Source organism: Dermacentor albipictus, chromosome 6, assembly GCF_038994185.2.
Source record: "Dermacentor albipictus isolate Rhodes 1998 colony chromosome 6, USDA_Dalb.pri_finalv2, whole genome shotgun sequence".
NCBI lineage: Eukaryota > Metazoa > Arthropoda > Arachnida > Ixodida > Ixodidae > Dermacentor > Dermacentor albipictus.
In genome coordinates this window covers 69,042,135-69,068,035 of record NC_091826.1, presented here as the reverse complement: position 1 = coordinate 69,068,035, position 25,901 = coordinate 69,042,135, and the positions used below count along the sequence as shown (strand labels likewise).

At 50.3% G+C, this 25,901-nt stretch overlaps 3 protein-coding genes and 1 long non-coding RNA gene across 4 annotated transcripts; 1 reads left to right on the top strand and 3 right to left on the bottom strand.

Annotated features, from left to right (window-relative positions):
* Positions 1–220: 220 nt before the first annotated feature.
* On the bottom strand, positions 221–4,381 carry LOC139061170 (uncharacterized). The gene is made up of 3 exons (XM_070540800.1): positions 2,927–4,381; positions 1,739–1,827; positions 221–962 (listed from the first exon to the last, which is right to left on the bottom strand). The coding sequence occupies exons 1-3, from the start codon at positions 4,292–4,294 to the stop codon at positions 464–466; spliced, it is 1,956 nt and encodes a 651-aa protein (XP_070396901.1). The 5' UTR covers positions 4,295–4,381; the 3' UTR covers positions 221–463.
* A 2,321-nt stretch (positions 4,382–6,702) lies between these two features.
* LOC139046893 (endothelin-converting enzyme-like 1) lies at positions 6,703–11,910 on the bottom strand. Its single transcript, XM_070520827.1, has 2 exons — positions 11,497–11,910; positions 6,703–8,854 (listed from the first exon to the last, which is right to left on the bottom strand). The coding sequence occupies exons 1-2, from the start codon at positions 11,773–11,775 to the stop codon at positions 6,794–6,796; spliced, it is 2,340 nt and encodes a 779-aa protein (XP_070376928.1). The 5' UTR covers positions 11,776–11,910; the 3' UTR covers positions 6,703–6,793.
* A 6,163-nt stretch (positions 11,911–18,073) lies between these two features.
* On the bottom strand, positions 18,074–23,368 carry LOC139061162 (endothelin-converting enzyme-like 1). The gene is made up of 2 exons (XM_070540791.1): positions 22,872–23,368; positions 18,074–20,231 (listed from the first exon to the last, which is right to left on the bottom strand). Exons 1-2 carry the CDS (start codon positions 23,358–23,360, stop codon positions 18,171–18,173), a joined length of 2,550 nt encoding a protein of 849 aa, XP_070396892.1. The 5' UTR covers positions 23,361–23,368; the 3' UTR covers positions 18,074–18,170.
* LOC139061167 (uncharacterized) lies at positions 23,249–25,147 on the top strand. The gene is made up of 3 exons (XR_011515233.1): positions 23,249–23,383; positions 24,797–24,908; positions 24,981–25,147. It is a non-coding gene; the product is annotated as an uncharacterized lncRNA (long non-coding RNA).
* Positions 25,148–25,901: the final 754 nt, after the last annotated feature.

The following is a 25,901-nucleotide window of genomic DNA, read 5'->3' as shown; positions in this document are numbered from 1 at the left end:
CGCCATCTCGGATCTGGGCCTGGGGCCATGATTCCATGCGATTCCTCAGGGATCGCAAGGCCACTGTCAAAATAGGGCAAATCAAATCGAAGGAATTTACATTGGGAGCGAGAGGCACCCCGCAAGGGGCGGTCATCTCTCCCCTACTGTTTAACATCGCCATGTGTATCGTTTGTGGTGTCGACAGAGTAACAGTCCGGACCAGTTCTCAGCAAACGAAGACACCCCAGCATTTATTTGTGCTCGTTTTATACCCAGTACAGGAAAGGGCACACAAGTGGCGAGCATGCGCCGAAGATGCTACACGCAGGCACGTATCATTTCGGCTTATCTATCCGATACATCTTCCTTTCTTGGAAGGAAAATAAACAATTTTAACGTTTTAACGAACAAATGAGTTCAAAAGAATACACAGCACCATCACCGATTAAAGTTTGCGAACGCAGTTCAGAAGGTTTAGAGCTCACGGAACTTGCACGAAATTGTCGTCATATCGCAACCGCTGTGGTTGTCTTCTTTCGCGCTGGGATCTTCTTGGTTCTCGTGTCGGTGGCGTAATGGCGGGAGCACTTTCGTTGTTTGATTGGACCTGGCACGGGGACCCGTTCTCGCGGCTGTCGTCTGGTATGTCGTCATCACTAGGCGCAATGCTGAAAGGCTCAGCCGTAGCCATGAGATGTTGTCGGTTGCGTCGCAAGACGACGCCGTCTTCGGTGGCGACCTGGTACGACCTTGGTTGGGCAGTTGCATTAAGAATCTTTGCTTTCGGCGACCACGAGTCTCCTCGTACTCTGACGACCTGGCCTTTTTGTAGCGGTGCCAGACTGCGTCTTGGGGTTCGGTACTGTTCATGTTTCTTTACCGACTGCCTGTGAGCTTCGTTGAAGTCTGGGAGAGTTGTGCGAAGTCGTCTGCCCTGAAGCAACTCTCCAGGTGACTGACCGTCTTCTAGCGGACTGCTCCTGTAAGCGAGTAATCCAAGCCACAAATCATCGTTCATCTCCGACGTCTTTTTTAAAATTCGCTTTACTATTTGAACGCCTTTTTCTGCGAGGCCATTCGAGCGAGGAAACCGCGGGCTGGACGTAATGTGTTTAAAATCGTACTTCTTGGCAAACAGTGAAAACTCATGACTCGCAAACTGCGGACCATTGTCTGTGCACACTTCAATAGGTATTCCATACCGTGCAAACACTGCACTGAGCTTTTGCACAACTGTGGCCGTCGTTGTATCGCTTAGAAGTTCCACCTCCGGAAAGTTGGATAACGCGTCAAAAACACACAGGTACGGTTTTCCGGCCCACTGAAAAAGATCAACACCTACTCGGTACCATGCATGTTCAGGCACTGGGCGGTCCATGAGCGGTTCACTTTGCTGCCGATATGCATACTTCTGACAGACTGCACACCTCTTGATGTGTGCTTCAATGTCACCATTGAGACCAGGCCAAAACAGCAGCTTACGTGCTCGTGATTTGCATTTATTTATTCCCAAGTGGCCTTCGTGAATTCTTCGAAGTAGCTCAGGGCGCATGCTTGACGGTATCACCACCTTGCATCCCTTAAGCAACACACCGCTCAAGACAACCAATTCACTTCCGAAGGATTTTAGTATCCCAGGGACTGGACGACTGCTTTCCAAGCAATGAATGACTTGACTCAAGTAGTCGTCCTTGCTAGTTTCTTCTGCCAAGCGCTTCAATGTTTCCTCGCTGACAAGTGATGACAAAACGCTTACCGCGTGAACTTCCACGTCATCGTCGATGTTTGCTTCTGGGCTTTCGATGGACGCTCGAGACAGCATGTCAGCGACCACCAAGCGTTTACCTGGAACGAATTGGAGTTTGTAGTGGTATCTAAGCAAGCGAAGAAAAAATCGCTGCAGTCTGGGCGGCATTTCTCCAATCGGCTTCTCCGAGATAGCTATTAAGGGTCGATGGTCTGTCTCGAGGACAATGTTACGTCCGTACGCAAAATAGTGAAACTTTTCGCACCCGAAGACAACAGCCATAGCCTCTTTTTCTATCTGGGAATATCTACGTTGCGCTTCGGTTAAGACGCGTGAGGCATAAGCGATGGGCTTCCAAGAACCCTCATGAAGCTGCCAGAGAGCCGAGCCTATTCCATTTTGCGAAGCATCGGATGTTATCTTCGTAATCCGTTTAGGATCGAAAATCGCCAGCACAGGATCTTTGCTCAGACTGTCACAAATCATTTTCCATTCTTTCGCGTGGTTTTCCGTCCACTCAAAGATACGGTCTTTCTTTATCAAGTCGCGAAGCAGTTTCGTTCGGTCCGTAATTGATGGCAGGAACTTCGACAAATAGTTTACGACACCGAGCATGCGCTGCACTGCTTGCTTGTCAGTCGGCGGTGGCATACTTAACAGAGAACTGACCAGGGTAGGATTTGGGCGTATGCCGTCTGCCGCAATAACGTCGCCAAGAAAAAAAATCTTGTGCACGCCAATGCTGCACTTGTCTGCATTAAACGTTAGACCAGCTTTCTGTGCTGCTTCTAGTACCGCTCGTAACCTCTGATCGTGCTCTTTTCTTGTCGCACCCCACACAATGACGTCATCAACGTACACTCGCACTCCTGGCAGTGTTTCGAATATTTCGCTAAGAGCCTTTTGAAACACTTCTGGGGCGGACGCTATACCGAAGGGTAGCCTCAGAAAGCGGTAACGACCGAAGGGAGTCGCGAACGTACAAATTGTTGACGTTTCATCATGCAGCGGTATCTGGTGAAACCCCGAGTTCGCGTCAAGGCGCGAAAAAAAACGTGCTCCAGCTAGTTCCGATTCAATATCTTCTCGACGCGGCATCTCATAGTGCTCGCGCTTGAGATTCTCATTAATTTTCCTCGGGTCCATGCATAAACGTAGTTTTCCGTCCTTTTTTCTGACGATAACTAGAGGACTCACCCAGTCCGTCGGCTGGTCTTGCTTTGCTATAATGCCGGCTTTGACCATGCGGTCAAGTTCTTCGCGCAGAGGCTCTTTCAAGGAAAGGGGCACACGGCGGGCTGTCTGGACGACTGGCACCGCATCTTCTCGAAGAACCATGCGGTATGGGCGCTTGATACATCCAGTCCCAGAAAAAAGTTGTTGAAACTCTTGGACAACTGCCTCGCTGTTGCTTGTTCCGATGTCGTCTACGGTGCGCGAGAACAGTCCAAGCAGTTCGCTGGCTCGCAGTCCAAGTATGGCATGACGGTTCTTCTTCACGATGAAGAAATTAATCTTTGCCGTCTTGCTTCCGACGGCCACCGTGGTAGTCATGACTCCGAGATGCTTGATGACTCCTCCGTTGTAAGATCGTAGGACACAGTTGCTTCTAGCCAAGGGTACCCTCAGCTGCAGTTTTTTGTAGGCAGATAATGGCACGAGGTTGGCTTGCGATCCTGTGTCAACTTTGAAGTCTATTGTCGTGTCCGCAACTTGCGCTCTGACCACCCAGTCACGGTCACACGATCTTCCAACGCTGTTGACAGATACATCAAGGATTTCAAATTCCTCTTCGCTATTTTCGGTGCTCCTCACTTCCCTAACTTGTCTATTCACCTTGCAACGGACAGCAACATGATTCTGCCCTTGGCATTTTCTGCACACTTTGCCAAATGCAGGGCAGCTTCTCGGACCGTGCGTACGTCCACACCTGCGGCACTTGAACATTGCAGGTCGTTCATCGCACTGCTGCTGCTTCGTACGCTCCCGTAGTTTGACAGCGTCAATCTGTCTCTGTTCTCGAGACCAGATTTCGTTTTGCGCGGCAGTCATTTCCGCAGCCTTGCAGACTTCTTCCGCTTTAGCCAAGGTCAACTTCTTATCTTGCAGCAACTTTTGCCTTACTTTGTCATCATTTGTACCAAAAACTATTTGGTCACGTATGAACGGCTCTGCCATGGTGCCAAAGTTGCATGAACGAGACATCTTCCTGAGCTCTCTCACAAACTGTTCAACCGGCTCACCTTGAGCTTGGACGCGTTGCCTAAAGAGGTAGCGCTCGTGCACTTCATTCAGCTGTTCTGCGCAGTAGGTGTCGAACTTGGCTATGAGAGTTACGTAACTTTCCCGGCTCTCATCGTCCCCGAAGGTGAAGTTGTTGTAAATTTCCAGTGCGTCGTCACCTGCCACGGTTAGCAGCAAAGCAATCTTTGAGGCATCCGGTCGAGGCTTCTTGTCGGGCGCGGAGGCAACCAAGAAAAGTTCAAACTTTTGTTTGAAAAGCTTCCATTGCTTACTGATTTCGCCGGTGAAATGTAGCGGCTCTGGTGGCTTCACAAGTTCCATGCTGCTTTACCGTGCCCGAGCACTATGGGCGTGACTTCTGACACCATGTATCGTTTGTGGTGTCGACAGAGTAACAGTCCGGACCAGTTCTCAGCAAACGAAGACACCCCAGCATTTATTTGTGCTCGTTTTATACCCAGTACAGGAAAGGGCACACAAGTGGCGAGCATGCGCCGAAGATGCTACACGCAGGCACGTATCATTTCGGCTTATCTATCCGATACACCATGTAGGGCCTCTCGGACAGACTGGCCACAGGAAGAGGAACGGGTCACGCCCTCTACGCGGATGATATTACCGTGTGGTGCATGGGAGGGTCAGACGCTGCAGTTGAGGGTGCGCTCCAAGAGGCGCTCGACATCACAGAACACTTCCTACTAGACACGGGCCTGAGTCTGTCACCAACCAAGTCCGAACTTCTATTGTATAGGCCCACCCGACGGGGGGTTAGGTGCTCCACACCCTTAGATCAAGTTCACATAGCCCTCTATACGAGGGACGGACAACAAATCCACAGAGTGGATACCATCAGGGTCCTCGGACTCTTGCTGGAACATCGCGGGGGCAACTAACAGACTATAGCCCGCATTATTTCCAAGACAGAGAATATGCTTGGGCTTATCCTTTGGGTCTCGAACCGCAGAGGGAGTGTAAGTGAGAGCAATCTACTCAGACTCTACCACGCGTTTCTGATGAGCCACGCTAACTATGTAGCCTCCGTGTTGCGCTGGTCTAAACCGGATGAGGCCAAAATCGACGCCCTCATGCGCAAAAGCATCGAGCGCGTGCTGGGTCTACCACTCACTACCAGCACCGCGCGTCTCATGCAACTAGGCATGCACAACACCCTATCAGAGGTGATCGAGGCCCAACGAGTGGCCCAAATAATACGACTGTCATCATCGCGAGCGGGGAGACGCATTCTCGAATCCGTTGGATGCGGTCACAAGGAAATCACGGAGCGCAACGTGACCCTATCACCCATGGTCCGAGATACGTTCAAGGTAGATCCCATGCCACGTAACGTCCACCCTCAATACAATGTAGGGCGCCGTGTAGCCAGGGCTCGTTCCCTGTTAAAAGCGGCTGCTGCCACTCCGAATCTGGCATGTTTCGTTGACGCCGCCCAGTACGAGTGCTCTGATCACTATGCCGTAGTTTCGGTTGACTCCAACGGCACTATCATTAACTCAGCATCCGTGCGGAAGGTTTCTTCAACAGTAGCCGAGCAGGTTGCTATAGCTATAGCCCTGAAGGACCCTCTACGTTCCAATATCCTTACAGACTCCAGATCTGCAGTCCGAGCTTTCGCCACCGGCTCGATCTCAAAGGAGGCGGCGGCCATCTTCGGCAGCTAGGGGGCTGCTGGTTTTCATAGCATCAAATGGTTCCCGGACCATATGGGAATCAATGTGCACTCGGAGGTTGTTAACGCCAATGAGTTGGCACATGACTGTGCGCGAGGTCTTACACACCGCGGCGGTTCAGGTGGACTCACGGGCGGCGATTTAGGACTGTACAGGGATTCGATTCTCACCTTCCATGAAATCTTGGCTCATTATCAACTTGCTCGGTGGGCCTTTCCGCTACCACACCCTAAACTTAATAGACCATAATCGTCGGCGTTTCGCATGCTTCAAACGGGGTCATTTCCCTCCAGGGGCCGATTCAGTCACTTCGCGCCTAATGTAGAACCCCACTGGCCAGATTGTGGGGAGGCGTACTGTTCCTTATCCCATATGCTCTGGCAATGCCCTGCGTTACGCAGCTCATCGCTAACCACTCTAACCGACTGGGAGGCAGCCCTTAGGAGCGGCGACCTCTCAGAGCAACTACGGGCTGTCCAGAGGGCCTGCGACAGGGCGGAGGACCACAATCGCCCGACCCCGACGTGGGTGTGGCCCGCGACGGCTACGGGGACTCACTGCAAAAGGAGGTACCCTAACGCCGGTTCCTCAGGACCATTAATAAAGTTCTTTGTCTGTCTGTCTGTCTCTCCTGACTAATCTGCTTGAAGATCTAGCCACACAGAAAACTTTGACCAATAGTAAGCTATTTTAATCTGCATTGATGCAGTTACCTTTACATTCCAGACTGCATCGTTTCGAACCGCAAGCTAGATCTGTAAAGAAAATTGTGTGTCCAGTGGCCATCTCGTGACAAAATTAGTCTGCCGCTCTTTTTTCTTCGTTCATTTATGCAGGATAAAGCTGTCCAATGCAAGAAATACTGAACCAAAACGCCAACTACTTTGCTTCGGATTGTGACGTTTTCACCGAGGCAACTAGTGCACCGCTTTACCAGCTAAACGTATTTTGTAATTTAGCCCTTTGTTGCTGCTGTTGTTGCTGTTTTTGGGGTCGTCGTCGTTGTTGTTCAGCGTAACGATAGCATTCAAACAATAACGCCAGGCAAGAACTTTAATAAGCCACGCGGGACCACCATCACGAGCAAGCTACGGGTGTGAAGCAAAGAGCACAAGTAATGCTCATGCGAAGCCTATCGCAGAGCTTGTGCTTTTACGCACTGAAACGCTGCCGCAAACTCTGGCATCGCCTTAACGGGCACATTGCAGCGTTGGCTTGCATCCCCGTACTGCACGTCCACGTGGTTGCCGCTGGAACACAGAGCGTAGCAAGAAGCCACGAAAAAGAGCCTGTCTTGCACGAGGCTCGACTCTTTGGCGTACGCACTGCTTATGTTTCGAGCAATGCCGAGCCTGTAGGCAGCCAGGCTCGCCAGGAGAGCCTTCAAGTCCACATAATTTGGCATCCACTCATGTGGCGCAGTGGAAGTGTCGCTCGTCTCCTGAATGTTATCGTTTCGAATCCCTTGCTTGCGAAGGGGGCTCACGTTAAAGAGACGATCGTGGTACAGGCCCCTGAGCACTTCATCAGCGAGAAGGCGTCCGGCGCCGCCGTAGTTAACGGCCGCCGGAAAGTCTGAATGGAACAGCGGGAACACAAAGTAGTTTTCGGCGACCGTGAGCGCGCCGTGAAAGCTCCATCGGTGGTGAAGAAAGGAACCCGGCTTGAGAACGTTCGTTACGTCTCGCTCCAGGAGGCGCCAGCGCCCGTTCATCAGGTTCAACCAGTCGACGAAGAAGCGAGCACCGCGCGACGGTTCTGGCAGCACGCTTGCCAGGAAGCTCTGGTTGTTCCACGGCACAGTGGCGTCCGGGGCCCAAAGCTGGAGCAAGGCCTCCTTGTGGCGCACTACCGCGTCAACGAGAACGTCCCGCACGTCCCGAACGATATCCTCGGCGCCTCGGTGCTTCGGGAACAAACTGAGCCACCCGATGCCCACCGCGCTTTCGACCTGAATAAGGCAGCGTCGCCGATGCGCCGACGGAGGCAAGCCAGCAAGCTCCAGCGTGGCATCCGCGATCTCTCGGCTAGCCATCCAGCCCAACTCGTGGGCAACGCGAAGGCCTAGGCTTAGCGTGAGCGCCTCTCGCGTATCGGAGTCGAGTCCCAGTAGGTAGACGACGGACCGAAGCAGGCCGGCGTTTTCCACTTGCACGACGTCTCGAGCCGAAAAGCGGCGTGCCCAGATGAAGTACTCGTTCAACAGGAGCAGCAGCCGTCCAGCAGCAATGCCCGGAGTCGCCGTGTCTGTGAGGTTGCGGATGGACATGCGCAGAATCCTCGAGTCCGGCTCGGCCATCGCGGGGCCCAGCACCTGAAGTGTCAGCCGGTCCATTGCCTCTATTTTGGCGATGACCTCGTCTTCGACCGCTTCGGAAGCATCGAATAGCCGTAGCATGGCTCGCATGTATCGACGGTACCGGAGCGACGCTGCCGTCCCCGCTGGCTGACCGGCGAACGCCCGCGTGGTGGCAATCCAGGCATGAAAGGCAGCGCTGTGGCCAATCTTTAGCACGAGCTCCCCGGTCCCTCCGCGAAGAGGAGCCAGTTCGAAGCTCAGGTGGAACCACAGATGCACGTTCCAGTTGCCAGACAGATCGAGCAGAATCTCTAGGAGATCCCAGCGAGACGTCTTTGGCCACGGGAGATGTCGCGCGGCCATGAACCTTTTGAGGTCGGGCAAGCTGCTCTGCGAAAGCTCCATGCACGACTTCGCAAGGCCGGCTACCTTCTTCTCGACGCTGGACGCCGAAGGCGCTGCGAAATATTGGCTGCCGCTGTGTTCGCTGCTCCACTCGATGGCTTTAAGCGCGCGACCGTACATCGCATCTTCTGCTGCATCCACGACGGACAGCAGGTGGTGTTGGCGTTTCCACCCGTCGCAGACGAAGCGATAGAAATTTCGGCACGGGTCTTGAGATCGATTAATCGAAAGCTCTATAGCGGCCATGTACTCGTGGCATGCCGTTTCATGGCAGCCAGAAAAAAGTGGTAGATCCGCGTGTTCTGCGTGCGACGTCCGGGGGCTTGCGCGGAGAAGACCCTGGTCCTTGACGCGAATCCACAGCATCGATCCCAGGTAGAGGAGAAGGGCGATGGAAAAAATGACGGCCACAGCCTCCAGAATGATCACGTGCCTGGGGTTCATGCGCCAGTTTGCTCGAATGACGACTACATTAGGCCCGGCGTGTTCCTGCGAGTGGGAAATGCAAAGTGAAAAGCTTGTGCCTTGTTGATTGCAGCCGTGAACCTCTGATAAAGCGTCTAGATCATTGCTTTAACTATATTCATCGAGCTGTAAGTTTAAATTTCTAATAGTGCGCCGAAATGCTGTCTGTCGCTATAAGAACACATACCGTCCTAAGAAATACAAACAGGTTTCTGTAGTAGGTTAAACACACCTGCAGCCTGATTATGGTTCTGGCTACACTTCTGCTTCAGGTTCCCAAGCTAAAGCGACAGCACCAGTTTCAGTGCAAACGCGTCGAGATAAGTGTTTTCCGGAAAGGCTGTAAAGGCGTTGAGAAAACCCACGCTGTACTCACAAATATGGCGTTAACCTCGTCGTTGGCATGCGGCGACGCGAGAGTAGTTCGATCCTGTTCAACAACATCCGCAGTAACCCTATGCTACGATAGTGTCCCTGTATGTGCTACAGGGACGCCATCACTATTGAGGACGACGCAACGAGCTATGGAAAGAAGGATGATAGGTGTAACGTTAAGGGTTAAGAAAAGAGCAGATTGGGTGAGAGAACAAACGCGAGTTAAAGACATCTTAGTTGAAATCAAGAAAAAGAAATGGCCATGGGCAGGACATGAAATGAGGAGGGAAGATAACCGATGGTCATTAAGGGTTACGGACTGGATTCCAAGGGAAGGGAAGCGTAGCAGGGGGCGGCAGAAAGTTGGGTGGGCGGATGAGATTAAGAAGTTTGCAGGGACAACATGGCCACAATTAGTACATGAACGGTGTTGTTTGAGAAGTATGGGAAAGGCGTTTGCCTTGCCGTGGACGTAATCAGGCTAATGATGATGATGATGATGATGATGATGATGATGTGCTACTGGACCATAGCAGGATCACTGTGTTACGGAGGCAGATTGCGTCTACGGCCACATCGACTGCTCGATGACATGAATCAGAGCGTATAGCCATAGGGCTTAAACTTCGCAATATTAATATAACCCAGATTGAAAAAAAAGTACAACTTTGTCTTTCTTTATAATTAAAACATTTCGGTGTAATGCGCCGCGAACCGCTCTTACAAACCTGTCTCTTCGCAAGAGATTTCCCGTCATGCCGTGTGTGGTCATAGAGTCCATGCTTCGGCGAAAGGCGTAATCACCCAGCGTGCTTCCTGCCTGCTAACTCAAGCTGTGTTTCTTACACAGCTCGGATTAAGTCATTCACCTAATGCCAAGAACTGGGACTCTCGTTTGAAGTTTCTGCTCGCGGAGCGTGCGATTTCTCAGCTAGTGCGTAATTTCTCGACAAACGCACTCTCAGGCATAGCCAAAATGGAACTACTGTGGCCGAAACGAGTTAAAGCACGCTGAGTAAGCACGACTGAAACATACGGATCTATACCTTCTGACTGATGTTTTGATGTAGTTTCAAAATGCCTTGTATACGCCGACCTATCAAACAGCGTTGGCCACCTTTTCTGGGTGATTCTGATTAGGTTCGACCCTCTCTTCAATTTCACGGATAGCGTATAATTTGTAAATCAAGAGTGTGATGCATGTGCAAGACTGAGATAGATACATGAAGCCGACGTGTGGCGGCACGTCAATCGACTCCTCTTCTTTTCAGTCTACACCTACAGCAAGTCGGCCACCCCGATTTTGGGACAAGGTTCGCTTGCGTTAAGGCTGTTGGCTGTCGAACCATAATCCCGCCACCCAGTCCATGTAACGCTAGAGCAGGATAACGAGAATGAGTGTTGGGGTGCGTTGAGTGGGACCGCCTGTAGCAGTTTGACTCTAGCCTATTGAGCCACATGGGAAAATGCATCTAAACATGAATGCCATACGACTGATGGTTTGGGAGTTGGGGACACTTGGGTGCAGCGTCAGATGCTCCTTCTACACATTAACGCCCACGTAGGTCGGTATCTTCCCCTCTCCCAGTTCTCCTGTGCAAGGCACAAAGTTGCTGTCAGACTCGCGAGAATCGGGTTCGTGTACGCATGACAGGTGGAGAGTCGGCTTGACCTCGCCTGTTCAGCACCTATCTGGATTCCGCAAGTTAGCCTACAGATATTATACGAGAAAACAAGGACCACACGTGAGAGAAGTGATCCCACCCTCCTTACAAGCACTCTGGGAACACTTCGCTCACGCGTGGTCCTTATTTTCTATTAACGCTATAGAGTTAATAGAAATACCGGTTCTTGTTCACCTCTTGTGGCTGGGCATTTCCACCATGACTAGAATTACATGCACATCGACAGCGGGTAGAGTCAGAAGTCGGATTGACTGAGAGCGTCACGACCGCGCTTACAGACTTCTTTCCGATCGGGCTGAGTGATTCACCCCGTGCACCCTTCGCAGTCCGGCTGACAGCCGAGTCCGACGCTGTGTACCTGGGTCCGAACTGCTAGCGTTCGCGTGAACCCGAGTACTGGATCTCGTCTCGACAAGCCGACTTGCCTCGATTTTATTGGCGTTACGTAAACGTACCCGCCTGCACGACCCGAGACAAGTCAACCCGCCTGCTGCTGCTAAGCCTACTCGACCTGACCCGCTGTGGTATACATTCCCGTTTGCGCTCGCTGCGCAGCAATCGCACATCTGCGCGTGCGCCAGCTGTCGTCTGTTTCCGATTGCTCACCTGTGCTGCCGGAACTGGATCCGGCAACGCGAGGGCAGGCGTCGCTGAAGAATCGAGCGCGGTGTCTGCGCCATCGCCGTGGTCGGCTGCATCTGCCGCCCGCTGCGCAGCCGCCTGCATCTGGCGCACCTGAAGGAGTTCGTGCAACTCGAGGCGCTGGAAGCCCGGTCGTCTCGTCGGACCCGTGGTGAGCCTCGAACCACGTAAGGCGTTCCGCTCCGAATCCGATGAGCTCGAGCTGCTGCTGCTGTCGACAGTGGTCGCCCCAGTGTCGGCCATCACTTCGTTCTTGAACTCAACCCTGTTTCCTACACGCCTGCCTGCCTGTGAAAGCGGTCCCTGACTGTCAGCAAGAGCGAGACAAGCCTGCAAGCGTCCAGCTGCTCTTGCTCTGTCGATCCGCTCGTGAGGGCACCCGCCGCAGCTGCTGCTAATTCTGAGCCCGCGTGAAGAACACATACTCACGGTGGGGATTGCCTACACCATAAGGTCAAAACGACCACGACAAAAAAGTAAGCCAGGGAAGAAATGCAGATAATCGATGTTCATCATCATTATCATCATCTTCAGCCAATTTTATGTCCACTACAGGACTAAGGCCTCTCCCTACGATCTCCAATTACCCATGTCCTGCGCCAGCCGTATCCAATGAGCGCCCTCGAATTTCCTCATTTCATCGCCCCACCTAGTCTTCTTCCATCCTCGACTGCGCTTCCTTTCTGTTGGCAACCATTCTGTAACACTAATGGTCCACCGGTTATCTAACCTAAGCATTACATGACCTGCCTAGCTCCATCTTTTTTTACTCTTAATGTCAATTAGAATATCAGCTATACCCGTTTCCTCGCTGATCCAAACCGCTCTCTTTCCGTCTCTTAACGTTATGCCTAGCATTCTTCATTGCATCGCTCTTTGCGCGGTCCCTGATTTGTTCCCAAGCTTGTTTTTCAGTCTCCAAGTTCCTGCTCCATATGTCAGCACCGGTAAAATGCGCTGATTATACACGTTCCTTGTCAATGATAATGGTAAGCTTCCACTCAGGAGCTGACAATATCTGCCGTATGCGATCCAACCAATTTTTATTGTTCAGTGCAAATCCTTCTCATGGTCAGGGTTTCCTGTGATAAATTGACCTAGGTAAGAAGTACTCCTTCATCGACTCTAGACGCTGACTGGCGATCCTGAACTCATGTTCTCTTGCCCGGATAGTCATAATTATCTTTGTCTTCTGCATATGAATCTTCAACCCCACTTTTACACTCTCGCTGTTAAAGTCCTGCATGATTAGTTGTAACTCGTCTCCAGTGTTGCTGAATCGGCCAATGTCATCTGCAAACCGAAAGCTGCTGAGATATTCGCCGTTCATCCTTACTCCAAAGCCTTCCCAGTTTAATTGCTTGAATACTTCTTCCACGCACGCAGTGAATAGCATTGGAGAGATTGTATCTCCCTGCCTGACCCTTTTGTTTATAGGCATCTTCCTACTCTTCTTGTGTGGGATTAAGGTAGCTGTGGAATCTATAGATATTTTAAAAGATATTTACGTAAGCGGCCTCTACTCCTTGATTACGTAATACCTGTATGACTGCTAGTATCTCTACTGAATCAAATGCCCTTTCGTAATCTATGAAAGCCACATAGAGAGGCTGACTGTGTTTTGTGGATTCCTCGATTACCTGATCGATGACATGGTTGTGGTCCTTTGCAGAGTGTTCCTTCCTGAAGCCGGCCTGTTCCCGTGGTTGACTAAACCCCAGTGTGGCCCTTATTCTATTGGAGATTATCTTCAGTATTTTACATAATGCTGGAAGTAAGCTAATTGGCCTATACTTTATCAATTCTTTAACGTCTCCCTTTTTGTGAATTAGTATAATGTCTGCATTTTTTTCTGTTTTCTGGAACTCTTGAAGTCGATAGACAGTTCTTATAGAGAGCCGCCAGTTTTTCAATCATTATGTCTCCTCAATCTTTGAGCAAATTGACTGTTACTCCATCTTCTCCTGCCGCTTTACCCGTTTCATGTCTTGCAAAACCCTTGAAACCTCATCGCTAGTTCTAGAAGGAGTCTCCATAACCTGTTGATTACTGCTTCCAATGGAGGTATCGTGGCTTCTTTGGGTATTGTACAATTCAGTATAGAATTCTTCGGTGGATTCTGACGGTCTAATTTATTAGTAAGTTGTAGGCCAAGTACACGTAGTTTGTTGAGCACCACAAAGACACGAGATTCCATCCGCCTCCTAAGTGTCTGGAGAAGCGCTCTTCCTGCCTGAGTCTCACTTACCCGTGATTGCCCATAACAAAATGTTAACACCTAGGGTACCCCAGGCCCCCTACTTCAGTCTGAATTATCTCTTGCTACATTCTCTCTATTATGACAGCAAGAAATAAACGGTAAAATCAGCCTTCGCTTAGTCTCATCTCACGCTGAAGATAAGGTATTTACGTTCCGTCATGGGTATCGAGAGCAGCTGTTTGTTTATGCGCTTTGAGCCGCGAAATATTTTTTTATTTCTTAAAGCTCTTTTTTACTAGCGATGACGGAATATTAAACATATGCATGAAATACGCAGCACGTTTATCTCGGCAGGAGAGACTTTCCCCTTCCACACAGGAAGTTAAATAGAGCACAGGCACTGGCCCTCACATTACTGCAAACAGGCTTTTATCCCAGCCCGGCTTTATTCCAGAAGCTTTATCCCAACACCTATGCCACTAGTTCTTGCAGGCACTGCAGTGGCATCGCTAGCCTAGATCATATGCTCTGGCGTTTCCCCTCGTTACGAGGCACAGAACAAATCGATGAGGACAACTCCATACACGTATAACTCCATACAACTACATACAACTCCAAATACACGTTGAGATACCAAAACACTCCAGAACGCGAATTCTTGAGCTGTTTTCTGGAGGTACCTTCGGGACCTGGACACCGTTCTTTTATTGATGCTCCTTGTATTTTCTGATAATGTTTTGACTGATATCGGCGCACACTCACCGTAAAAATACAGAGCGCGTATTAGTTATAGTAATGAGAGGCTTAGAACAAAGCAGAGAAATTTGGTACAAGATGGCCGTTTTCGCCCTATTAGATCGTGTAAGCTTCGTCTCATTGGCTTGTCTGACGTTCAGATGTGCTGTAAATATAAGGCAAACTGTAAATATAAGGAAACAGAAACGGTCTGGCAAAAGATCAGCAGAGAAGTCAGTCATTGATCATTATTTTTCTTATATACACGCAGGAACTCATTGTTGCTGCCTGGAGGAACAATTTACGGTTATCGGAATGTAACCGCTTTGGTCACTTTCGAGTGACGTGATGTGCGTAGAGATGACAGACTTTAGCACAGGCCACAAGTTGTCATTTATTGTGAAGAATTACACACCCACCTTTGAAAATATCGTGCATTAAACTCAGTTGCATGCGAAGGCAATGTCTATTTATTGTAGCAAGAACCAAACAGAAACACAACAGAATTTTTAAGTACGACTGGACGCCAGATGTACGGGTTATTTCTCAATAGAAATATTCTACAATATTTCGCTGGAAGTTCATAGCTTTTCGCCGGGATATCTACATGCGTTTGCTAACTCAGTCGACCAATGTTTGTGGTCTTTTGCAAGTGGCAAGGAGGTGGCCTCACAAAATATGTAATTTACATAGCGAAACTGCGTGTCAAAACCAGAATAGCCATGCGTCTTAATTCATTCCTATAGCGCAGGTATACAGTATGTGAGAGCTACATTTTAGTTGCTGATGCAGTTCTGATGCACCGCGCGTGTGCAAAACTTATGGATGGGAAGCGTTACAGACCACTTTTCCTCACCAAAGTCATGAGGACGGTGGAAACAGTCGGTGTTCACAGTCTGTTTGCTACGCCCGTACTGTCTTCAGTTCTTAAAGCGGAGTGCAATGTGTTGAAGTAGCATTTATTCCGTTAAAGTGTCGTCATACCACAGCTCAAGATGGCTACCGTTACCGTCTGTAGTTATTCTGTGCCGCAGGAATCATTCCTGCGCTTTCAGTGTTATGTGCCTGAAGAACGCATGGGAAAGCTTATTTATTTTTTCTTCAAGATAGGAGGTTACGTAGACTCGAAAATAGAGTGCTCATCAAAGTGAGGCTTCGATGGGGAGGAAAAACCTAAGCGCTTCCGTGAACCTTGAAATGTGGCATCCTTGGGCCGACTGGTGCATGGCAACTAGAAGCTGGAGAGACGATGGGATGACGCAATGTGCGTTGTTGGGCTTGTTAGTACATATTCTTCTTATTTTTTTTTATTTACACACGCTGCAGCCCACACATACAATCCTAATGATACGAAACCAGCTGAAACCGCACAGTCTACGGGATTAACGCAATACAAGAATGCAATATTTAGAGGGTGGGAACGAGTTCATAACTGGCAGGGAAGAGGTAGCACCCCTGTTCTTTGTCATCCCTGGACGCTATCAATTTCTCGCTAGTTCCCACTCTTTAAATAAACGAAAAGACGGTTCTCTTACTGTCGCTAGTCACACGACGTCGCGAGCAATCGTGTACTGCGGGAAGATTCGAAAAAAAAAACCAAGAGAACTTCACTCACTCAGCGACGCTCTTTTCAAAGCACTTTTTGATTCAAGCATGTGAATCAGGTGCCACGCAAATAGGACAGGCGACGTAACTGAACTTGCATAAATAATATATTGTTGCCGTTTAGCAAGAAAAGCTGTACCAAAAAAAATTAGGCGTCTCCTTTTGGCTAAGCTCGTCATGTCTTATAAGTAGATGATGAAAGTCCGACAAAACAACATACTTTGTACAATAAAGGGAAAACACGGGGAAGGCGGGAGAACGAAATTCAAGACGATGAGAAAACGAGAACAAAGTTAAAGCAGTTGCCAACGTTTCGACAGAGGGTCTTGTCTTCTTCAAAAAGACATGCTTTCATCGCCACAGTATATATAGGTGGGATTCTTCCCACTCCCGTCTGTATATACTGTGGCGATGGAAGCACATGTCGCCTTGAAGAAGACAAGTACACTTGTCGAAACGTTGGCTCCTGCTTTCACCTTGTTCTCGTTTTGCTCATCGTTTTGTACAATAAAGCAGTTGCTGTAATTGTACATCTTTGAGTGTGGGCATCTGCAGAATACAAACCCGTTTCACCTTCGTGCCAGAACAAGCCTAAATGTCAACGAGTAACTTCACACCTAAAGCATACTGCGTCGGAAAACATGGACACGTTGTTCCTGTTCGATTCACCGTGTAAATGCCGCTGCTATTAATGTCACCATGAAAGGACAGTACAGCAAGTTTTCGTTTTTTGTTCTCAGCTCGCATCGAGCTTAAGTCCCACTGTACAGTGAGGACGCGTCGCCGTGGAAACGGGACGTCAATCAAGCGGCATCAAGCTCTCGTGGCCTCCTATCGTGGCATCTAGCCCTCGTGGCCTGGTCAACTTGAATAAAGTTGATTTCCTTCCTTCCTTCCTTCCTTCCTTCCTTCCTTCCTTCCTTCCTTCCTTCCTTCCTTCCTTCCTTCCTTCCTTCCTTCCTTCCTTCCTTCCTTCCTTCCTTCATGTGCAAATGTTTTCCTTAAAGGAATCAGGAGGAAATTAATACCACAAATTCGGCATTAAATATAAAGAGCTGCCTGCCACCCGTAGAACGCTATATGTAGAAAAAGTTACCCAATTAACTCTTTCACATGTCCACGAAATGTCGGATAAGGTTGGTCTACCGCCACACCACAGGCATCTAGCTCGATATTAGGCAGGTTTTAAGAGGTGCGGATCAGCATCATTCAGCCGAACAGAAACTTACAGCAATCATTAGCAGAGCAGCGGGAGGTATAGCTTGCCAGCTAGGACATCTTGAAGGGGCAGCGCAATAAGACGATGACAGAAGGCAGGAAACACACAAGACAGCGCTGACAGCGTTTCCTGCCTTCTGTCATCGTGTTATTGCGCTGCTCCTTCAAGATGTACAACCACTATCAACTCACCCAAATGTCGATCCTTGCCAGCTAGGGCCTGGGGGTGCAGAGGACAGTCCTCTAGCAAGTCCAAAGGCATGCCAAGGCCAGTAAACCCCAAGGCTAGGAGAACCAGCCATCGCTCTTGGACCCATTTCCCCCCACTGGCTGTCTTAATAAAGTTTTACTACTACTACCCAACTCTGCTCGTTTTAAAGCTTTCGTGTGCGAACGGTTATCAGTGCACCTGACCCAAACTACATAGCACAAAAAAAAATTTCACTAATCACCTTGAAGATCTAGCCAGCACACAGAAAACTATTGACCAATAGCAAGCTGTTCTTATCTGCATTGATGCAGTTACCTTTACATTCCACACCGTATTGTTTGGAACCGCAAGTTCTGTAAAGAAAATCCTTGCATCCAATCGGTATCTCGCGACAAAATTTGTCTGCCTCTCTTTTTCTTTCGTAGTTCATTTTTTTGCAGGATGACGCTGTTCAATGTAAGAAATACTGTAAAAAAAATGCCATCTACCTTGCTTCGGATGGTGACGTTTTGACCGATGTAACTAAAGCACCGCCTTACCAGATAAACGTGTGTTGTAATTAGTTTCAAAAATAACGCCTCAGAAGAATTTTAATAAGCTACGCGTGACCATCATTACCAGCAAACCACGGGCATGAAGGAAAGAGGACAAGTAATGCTCATGCAAAGCCTATCGCAGAGCTTGTGTTTTCACGCACTGAAACGCTGCCGCAAACTCGGGCAGCGCCTTGACGGGCACGTTGCAGCGTTGGCTTGCATCCCCGTACAGCACGTCCAGGTGGTTGCCGCTGGAGCACAGAGCGTAGCAAGAAGCCACGAAAAAGAGCCTGTCTTGCGCGAGGCTCGACTCTTTGGCGTACGCACTGCTTGCGTTTCGAGCAGTGCCAAGCCTGTAGGCAGCCAGGCTGGCCAGGAGAGCCTTTAAGTCCACATCATTTGGCAACCACTCCTGTGGTGCAGTGGAACTGCCGCTGGTCTGTTGAACGTTATTGTTGCGGGTCTCTTGCTTGCGAAAGGGGCTCACGTTAAAGAGACGATCGTGGTACAGGCCCCTGAGCACTTCGTCAGCGAGGAGGCGTCCGGCGCCGCCGTAGTTAACGGCCGCCGGAAAGTCTGAATGGAAAAACGGGAACACAAAGTAGTTTTCGGCGACGGTGAGCGCGCCGTGGAAGCTCCATCGGTGGCGAAGAAAGGAGCCCGGCTTGAGAACGTTCGTGACGTCTTGCTCCAGCAGGCGCCAGCGCCCGTTCATCAGGTTCAACCAGTCTACGAAGAAGCGAGCTCCGCGCGACGGTTCTGGTAGAACGCTTGACAGGAAGCTCTGGTTGTTCCACGGCACAATGGCGCCCGGGGCCCAAAGCTGGAGCAAGGCCTCCTTGTGGCGTGCCACCGCGTCAACGAGAACTTCCCGCACGTCCCGAACGACACCCTCGGCGCCTCGGTGCTTCGGGAACAAACTGAGCCACCCGATGCCCACCGCGCTTTCGACCTGAATCAGGCAGCGTCGCCGATGCGCCGACGGAGGCAAGCCAGCAAGCTCCAGCGTGGCATCTGCGATCTCTCGGCTAGCCATCCAGCCCAACTCGTGGGCAACGCGAAGGCCTAGGCTTAGCGTGAGCGCCTCTCGCGTATCGGAGTCGAGTCCCAGTAGGTAGACGACGGACCGAAGCAGGCCGGCGTTTTCCACTTGCACGGGGTCCCGAGCCGAAAAGCGACGTGCCCAGATGAAGTACTCGTTCAACAGCAGCAGCAGCCGTCCAGCAGCAATGCCCGGAGTCGCCGTGTCTGTGAGGTTGCGGATGGACATGCGCAGAATCCTCGAGTGCGGCTCGGCCATCGCGGGGCCCAGCACCTGAAGTGTGAGCCGGTCCATTGCCTCTATTTTGGCGATGACATCGTCTTCGACCGCTTCGGAAGCATCGAATAGCCGTAACATGGCTCGCACGTACCGCCGGTACCGGAGCGACGCTGCCGTCTTCACTGGCTGACCGGCGAACGCCCGCGTGGTGGCAATCCAGGCATGAAAGGCAGCGCTGTGGCCAATCTTTAGCACGGGCTCCCCGGTCCCTCCGCGAAGAGGAGCCAGTTCGAAGCTCACGTGGAACCACAGATGCACGTTCCAGTTGCCAGACAGATCGAGCAGAATCTCTAAGAGATCCCAGCGAGACGACTTAGGCCACGGGAGATGGCGCGCGGCCATGAACCTTTTGAGGTCGGGCAAGCTGCTCTGCGAAAGCTCCATGCACGACTTCGCAAGGCCGGCTACCTTCTTCTCGACACTGGACGCCGAAGGCGCTGCGAAATATTGGCTGCCGCTGTGTTCGCTGCTCCACTCGATGGCTTTAAGCGCGCGACCGTACATCGCATCTTCCGCGGCCTCCACGACGGACAGCAGGTGGTGTTGGCGTTTCCACCCGTCGCAGACGAAGCGATAGAAATTTCGGCACGGGTCTTGAGATCGATTAATCGAAAGCTCTATAGTGGCCATGTACTTGTGGCATGCCGTTTCATGGCACCCAGAAAAAAGTGGTAGATCCGCGTGTTCTGCGTGCGACGTCCGGGGGCTTGCGCGGAGAAGGCCCTGGTCCTTGACGCGAATCCACAGCGTCGATCCCAGGTAGAGGAGAAGGGCGATGGATAAAATGACGGCCATCGCCTCCAGGATGGTGGTGTGCCTGGGGTTCATGCGCCAGTTTGCTCGAATGACGACTACATTAGGCCCGGCGTGTTCCTGCGGGTGGGAAATGCAAAGTGAAAAGCTTGTACCTTGTTGACTGCAGCCGTGAACCTCTGATAAAGCGTCTAGATTATTACTTTATCTATATCATCTAGAGTAAAGGTTTCAATTTTTAATAGTGCGCCGAAATCCTGTCTGTCGCTATAAGAACATGTACCATCCTAAGAAATACAAGCACATTGCTATAGCAGGTTAAACACACCTGCAGCCTGATTATGGTCCTGGCTACACTTCTGCTTCAGGTTCCCAAGCTAAAGTGACAGCACGAGTTTCAGTGCAAACGCGTTGAGATAAGTGTTTTCCGGAAAGGCTGTAAAGGCGTTGAGAAAACCCACGCTGTAGTCACAAATGTGACATTGAGCTCGTCGTAATTGGCAGGCGGCGACGCGAGAGTAGTTCGATCCTGTTTAACAACATCCGCAGTAACCCTATGTTACGATAGTGCTCCTGTATGTGCTACAGGGACGCTATCACTATTGAGGACGACGCAACGAGCTATGTAAAGAAGAATGATAGGTGTAACGTTAAGGGATAAGAAAAGAGCATATTGGGTGAGAGAACAAACGCGAGTTAATGACATCTTAGTTGAAATAAAAAAAAAGAAATGGCCATGGGCAGGACATGTAATGAGGAGGGAAGATAACCGATGGTTATTAAGGGTTACGGACCGGACTGGAAGTTAGGTGGGCGGATGAGATTAAGAAGTTTGCAGGGACAACATGACCACAATTAGTACATGACCGGGGTTGTTGGAGAAGTATGGGAAAGGCCTTTGCCCTGCAGTGGACGTATCCAGGCTGATGATGATTATGATTATGATTATGATTATGATGCTGTGCTGCTGGACCATAGCAGGATCACTGTGTTACGGATGCAGATTGCGTCTACGGACACATCAACTTCTCAATGACATGAATCAGAGCGTATAGCCATAGGGTTTAAACTTCGCAATATTAAGACAACCCGGATTGTTGAAAAAGTACAACTTTGTCTTTCATTATAATTAAAACATTTCGCTGTAATGCGCCGCGAACCGCTCTTACAAACCTGTCTCTACGCAAGAGATTTCCCGTCATGCCGCGCGTTGTCATAGAGTGCATGCTTCTGCGAAAGGAGTAATCACCCAGCGTGCTTCCTGCCTGCTAACTCACCCTGTGTTTCATGCACTGCTTGGATTAAGTCATTGACCTAATGCCAAGAAGTGCGACTCTCGTTTCAAGTTGCTGCTCACAACCGCAGCGTGCGAGTTCTCAGCGAGTTCGTAATGTCTCTGCAAACGCCCTCTCATGCATAGCCAAAGTGGAACTAGTGTGGCCGAAACGAGTTAAAGCACGCTGAGTAAGCACGACTGAAACTTATGTATCTATATCTTCTCACTGATGTTTTGATGTGGTTTCAATATGCCTTGTATGCACCCACCTATCAAAAAAGGTTGGCCACCTTGTCTGGGTGACTCTGATTAGGTTCCGCCCTCTCTTCAGTTTCACGTATCACGTATCACGTTTCACGTATCAAATCAAGAGTACGATGTATGTGCAAGACTGAGATAGATACACGAAGCCGACGTGTGGCGGCACGTCAATTGACTCCCCTTCTTTTCCGTTGACGCCTACAACAGGTCGGCCAGCCCGATTTTGGGACAAGGTTCGCTTACGTTAAGACTATTGGCTGTCGAAACATAATCCCGCCACTCAGTCCATGTAACGCTAGAGCGGGATAAGGAGAATAAATGTTGGGGTGCGTTGAATCGGACCGCCTGCAGCAGTTGTACTCGAGCCTATTGAGCCACATGGGAATATGCATCTAAACATGTATGCCATAGGACTGATGGTTTGGGAGCTGGGGACACTTGGGTGCAGCGTGAGATGCTCTTTCTACACATAGGATTCTACACATAGGTTCACGTAAGATGGTATCTTCCCTTCTCCTAGTCCTCCTGTGCAAGGCACAATGTTGCTGTCAGACTCGCGAGAATTGGGTTCGTGTAAGCACGACAGTTGAAGAGTCGGCTTGACCTCGCCTGTTCAGCACCTGTCGGGTTTCTGCAAGTTAGCCTACAGATAGTATACGAGAAAACAAGGACCGCACGGGAGAGAAGTGATCCCACAGTCCTTATAAGGACTCTGGGAACACTTCTCTCACGTGTGGTCCTTGGTTTCTATTAACGCTATAGCGTTAATAGAAGTACCGGTTCTTGTCCAACTCTTGTGGCTGGGCATTTCCACGTGACTAGAATTACATGCACATCACTAGCGGGTAGAATCAGAAGTCGGGACTGAGAGTGCCGCGACCGCGCTTACCCACTTCTATCCGATCGGGTTGAGCGATTCACCCCATGCACCTTTCGCAGTCCGGCTGACAGCCCAGTCCGACGCTGTATACCTGGGACTGACCTGCTATAGCGTTTGCGTGAACCCGAGTACCGGATCTCATCTCGACAAGGAGACTTGCCTCGACTTTATTGGGGCTACGTAAACGTGTCCGCCTGCACGGCCCGAGACAAGTCAACCCGCCTGCTGCTGCTAAGCCTACTCGACCTGACACGCTGTGGTATATACATTCACGTTCGCGCCCGCTGCGCAGCAATCGCACATCTGCGCATGCGCCAGCTATCGTCTGTTTCCGATTGCTCACCTGTGCTGCCGGAGCCGGATTCGGCAACGCGAGGGCAGGCGTCGCTGGAGAATCGAGCGCGGTGTCTGCGCCATCGCCTTGGGCGGCTGCATCTGCCGCCCGCAGCGCCGCCGCCTGCATCTGGCGCACCTGAAGGAGCTCGTGCATTTCGAGTCGCTGGAAGCCCGGTCGTCTGGTCGGACCCGTGTCGAGCCTCGAACCGCCTAAGGCGTTCCGCTCCGAATCCGAGGAGCTCGAGCTACTGCTGCCGCTGTTGGAAGTGCTCGCCCCAGTGTCGGCCATCGCTTCGTTCTTGAACTCAACCCTGTCTCCGACACGCCTGCCTGCCTGTGAAAGCGGTGCCTGACTGTCAGCAAGAGCGAGACAAGCCTGCAAGCGTCCAACCGTTCTTGCTCTGTCGTTCCGCTCGTGACGGCGCCCGCCGCAGCTGCTGCTGATACTGAGCCCGCGTGAAGAACACGCACTCACGATGGGGATTGCCAACAGCATAAGGTCAAAACGACGACAACGAAGTAAGTCGGGCAAGACATGCAGATCATCGATATTCATCGTCATAATCATCATCATCAGCCTATTTTATGTACACTGCAGGAGGAAGGCCTTTCGCTACGATCCCCAATTGTGCATGTCCAGCGCCAACCGATCCGAACTAACCCCCGCGAATTTCCTAATGTCATCGTCCCACCTATAGTATTCTGTCATCCTCAACTGCGCTTCCCTTCACTTGGCGCCGATTCTGTAACCCTAATGGTCAACCGGTTATTTACTCTAGGCATTACATGACCTGCCTAGCTCAATTTTTTGCTCTTCATGTCAATTAGAATATCGGCTATACCCGTTTGCCCCCTTATCGGTCTCTTAACGTTACGCCTAACATACTTCGTTCCATCGCTCTTTGCACTGTCATTAAGTTGTTCTCAAGTTTCTTGATCATAAAATATGACGTACAGCTCGAAGGACAAGGACTGCGAGAGACAACATACATGGCGCTGACTTCCAACAATGTTTTATTGTGTTGCCACATCGTGTCTATATATACCAGAGGGGGCATGCACAGAAAAGGGTATGTTCCAACAGCAAGCCATAGTGCTGGGAACATGGTCACTTCAAAAAGACTAACATTACGATTTCTATTTGTTGAGATACAAGACTTCACTAGGGGTCAGTGCGATAGAGGGTGGACTAACACACCACCCAGTTTTCTGATGAAATCAGTTTCTATAATTTCCCTGGTGAGCTGTGAGCTGTGTCTCGCTAAAACTTCCTCGTCTTCAAAGAGGGGCACACAACCGAAGCCCCGGCAGTGAATGCCGAAGTGGCCTTGAACACTGTTATGGACGTTGCTATAGTGCTCTCTTAAACGATCGCGCCTTTCTTGCACCGCCAAGCTGGAGTTTGCAATGGCGCTGCGCGGAGGTGATAAAGGAGAGCGGCATCAGTTGTGTTGAGTCCTCTAATCGCACAAGGTTGATGCCGTGAACACCGCAACGAACAGAAGTGGTTTAAGATGGCCTTCTTCGTGTTTCCTTTTGCGTCCTGGGGAGCACCTTTCGTGGGTTTGATTTGTAAAGCGCTTTGCGCGCCAGACTGGCAGTGGCCTCGTTGCCTGCTACGCCGATATGGAAAGGTTGCCTTTGGAGCGCGATGGTAAATCCGTCTTTCTGTCATTTGTTAACCGCATGTAATGCATGCTGAGTGAACTTGCCGAGGCGAAAACCGCCAGTAATAGTTGCAGTGCAGCCTTGCTGTCCAAAAGCAGAACTGCAGCCTGAGGCTGACAGGAATTCAGTTTCCGCAAGGCTGCTGCAATTGCGACACTTTAAACGCCGTAGAAGACACGACGCGGTCAATTCTTGCAGCCTACGTGACATTGTGTGTCGGTATCACGTACGCCGCTGCGCTGGTTCCATTCTCTTTGTCAACAGAGTCGTTGGTGTACAACAGCAGACGTCTGTCATACATGCTGTCGAGGTGTTCTGCCACCGAAGATTTTGCCTCTGCTACAGGTGCAAGTTCCTTGGTGCTAACATACGGAATGTAAGTTGACATCGCACACCCACATTTGACCACGGTGCTTTCTGACGGTCTAATTTTTTTTGTAAATTGCAGGCTAACTACACGAACTGTGTTGAGTGCCACAGAGACCGTCTCCTAAAAGACTCTTGAGAAACGCTCTTCCTGCCCGAGTGTCACTTACTCGTGATTGCGTTGAACAACAGGGGAACACCTAGGCTACTCAGGCCTCCCACTTCGGTCTGAATTATCTCTTGCTATTTTCTCTCTCTTATGACAGCAAGAAATAAACGGTAAAATCAGCCTTCGCTTAGTCTCATCTCACGCTGAAGATAAGGTATTGACGTTCTGTCGTGGTTATCGAGAGCAGCTGTTTGATTATCCGCTGTTGAACTGCGAAATAGTTTTTATTTCTTAACGCTCTTTCTTACTGGCGATGACGGAATATTAAAGCTTTGCATCTATAGTACACTCGGGTTAAGACATTATTCTAGGAGCACATTTGCAATTTTTTGCGGGCATGCGCGATTGTACTTATTCGGACGATGGAAATGTGTCGCTACTTCTTTTCGCATTGTAGCGTCCGTGTGGTTGCTCCAAGCCGCGACATCACAGCGCGACAGGGTCCGCCCATCGCGTATCTACAGCTGGTCGCCTTCATTTGAATATCGCGTGCACGTGGTTGCTCCTTAAACAAGCAGCCTTGCAGTATACATCGTACGAGCATGCGCACTTGCCGTTCGGTAGGGATATAAAAAAAAAAGATATGGAATTTCACGTGCCAAAAGCACGATCTGATTATGCGCACGCTGTATAGTGGGGGTCTCCGGATCAATTTTGACCCCCTGGGATGAAAATTAATCCGGGGCCCTACGCGCCCCGAGCTCGACGAAGATTTCTCCGTTGCCGAGGTCAGACAAGCCATCTTCGCGCTCAACCGCAAGTCTGCGCCGGGTCCGGACGGGGTCACCAACAGAATGTTGAGAAACCTCGAGGACACGTCGATCGTCTTTCTGA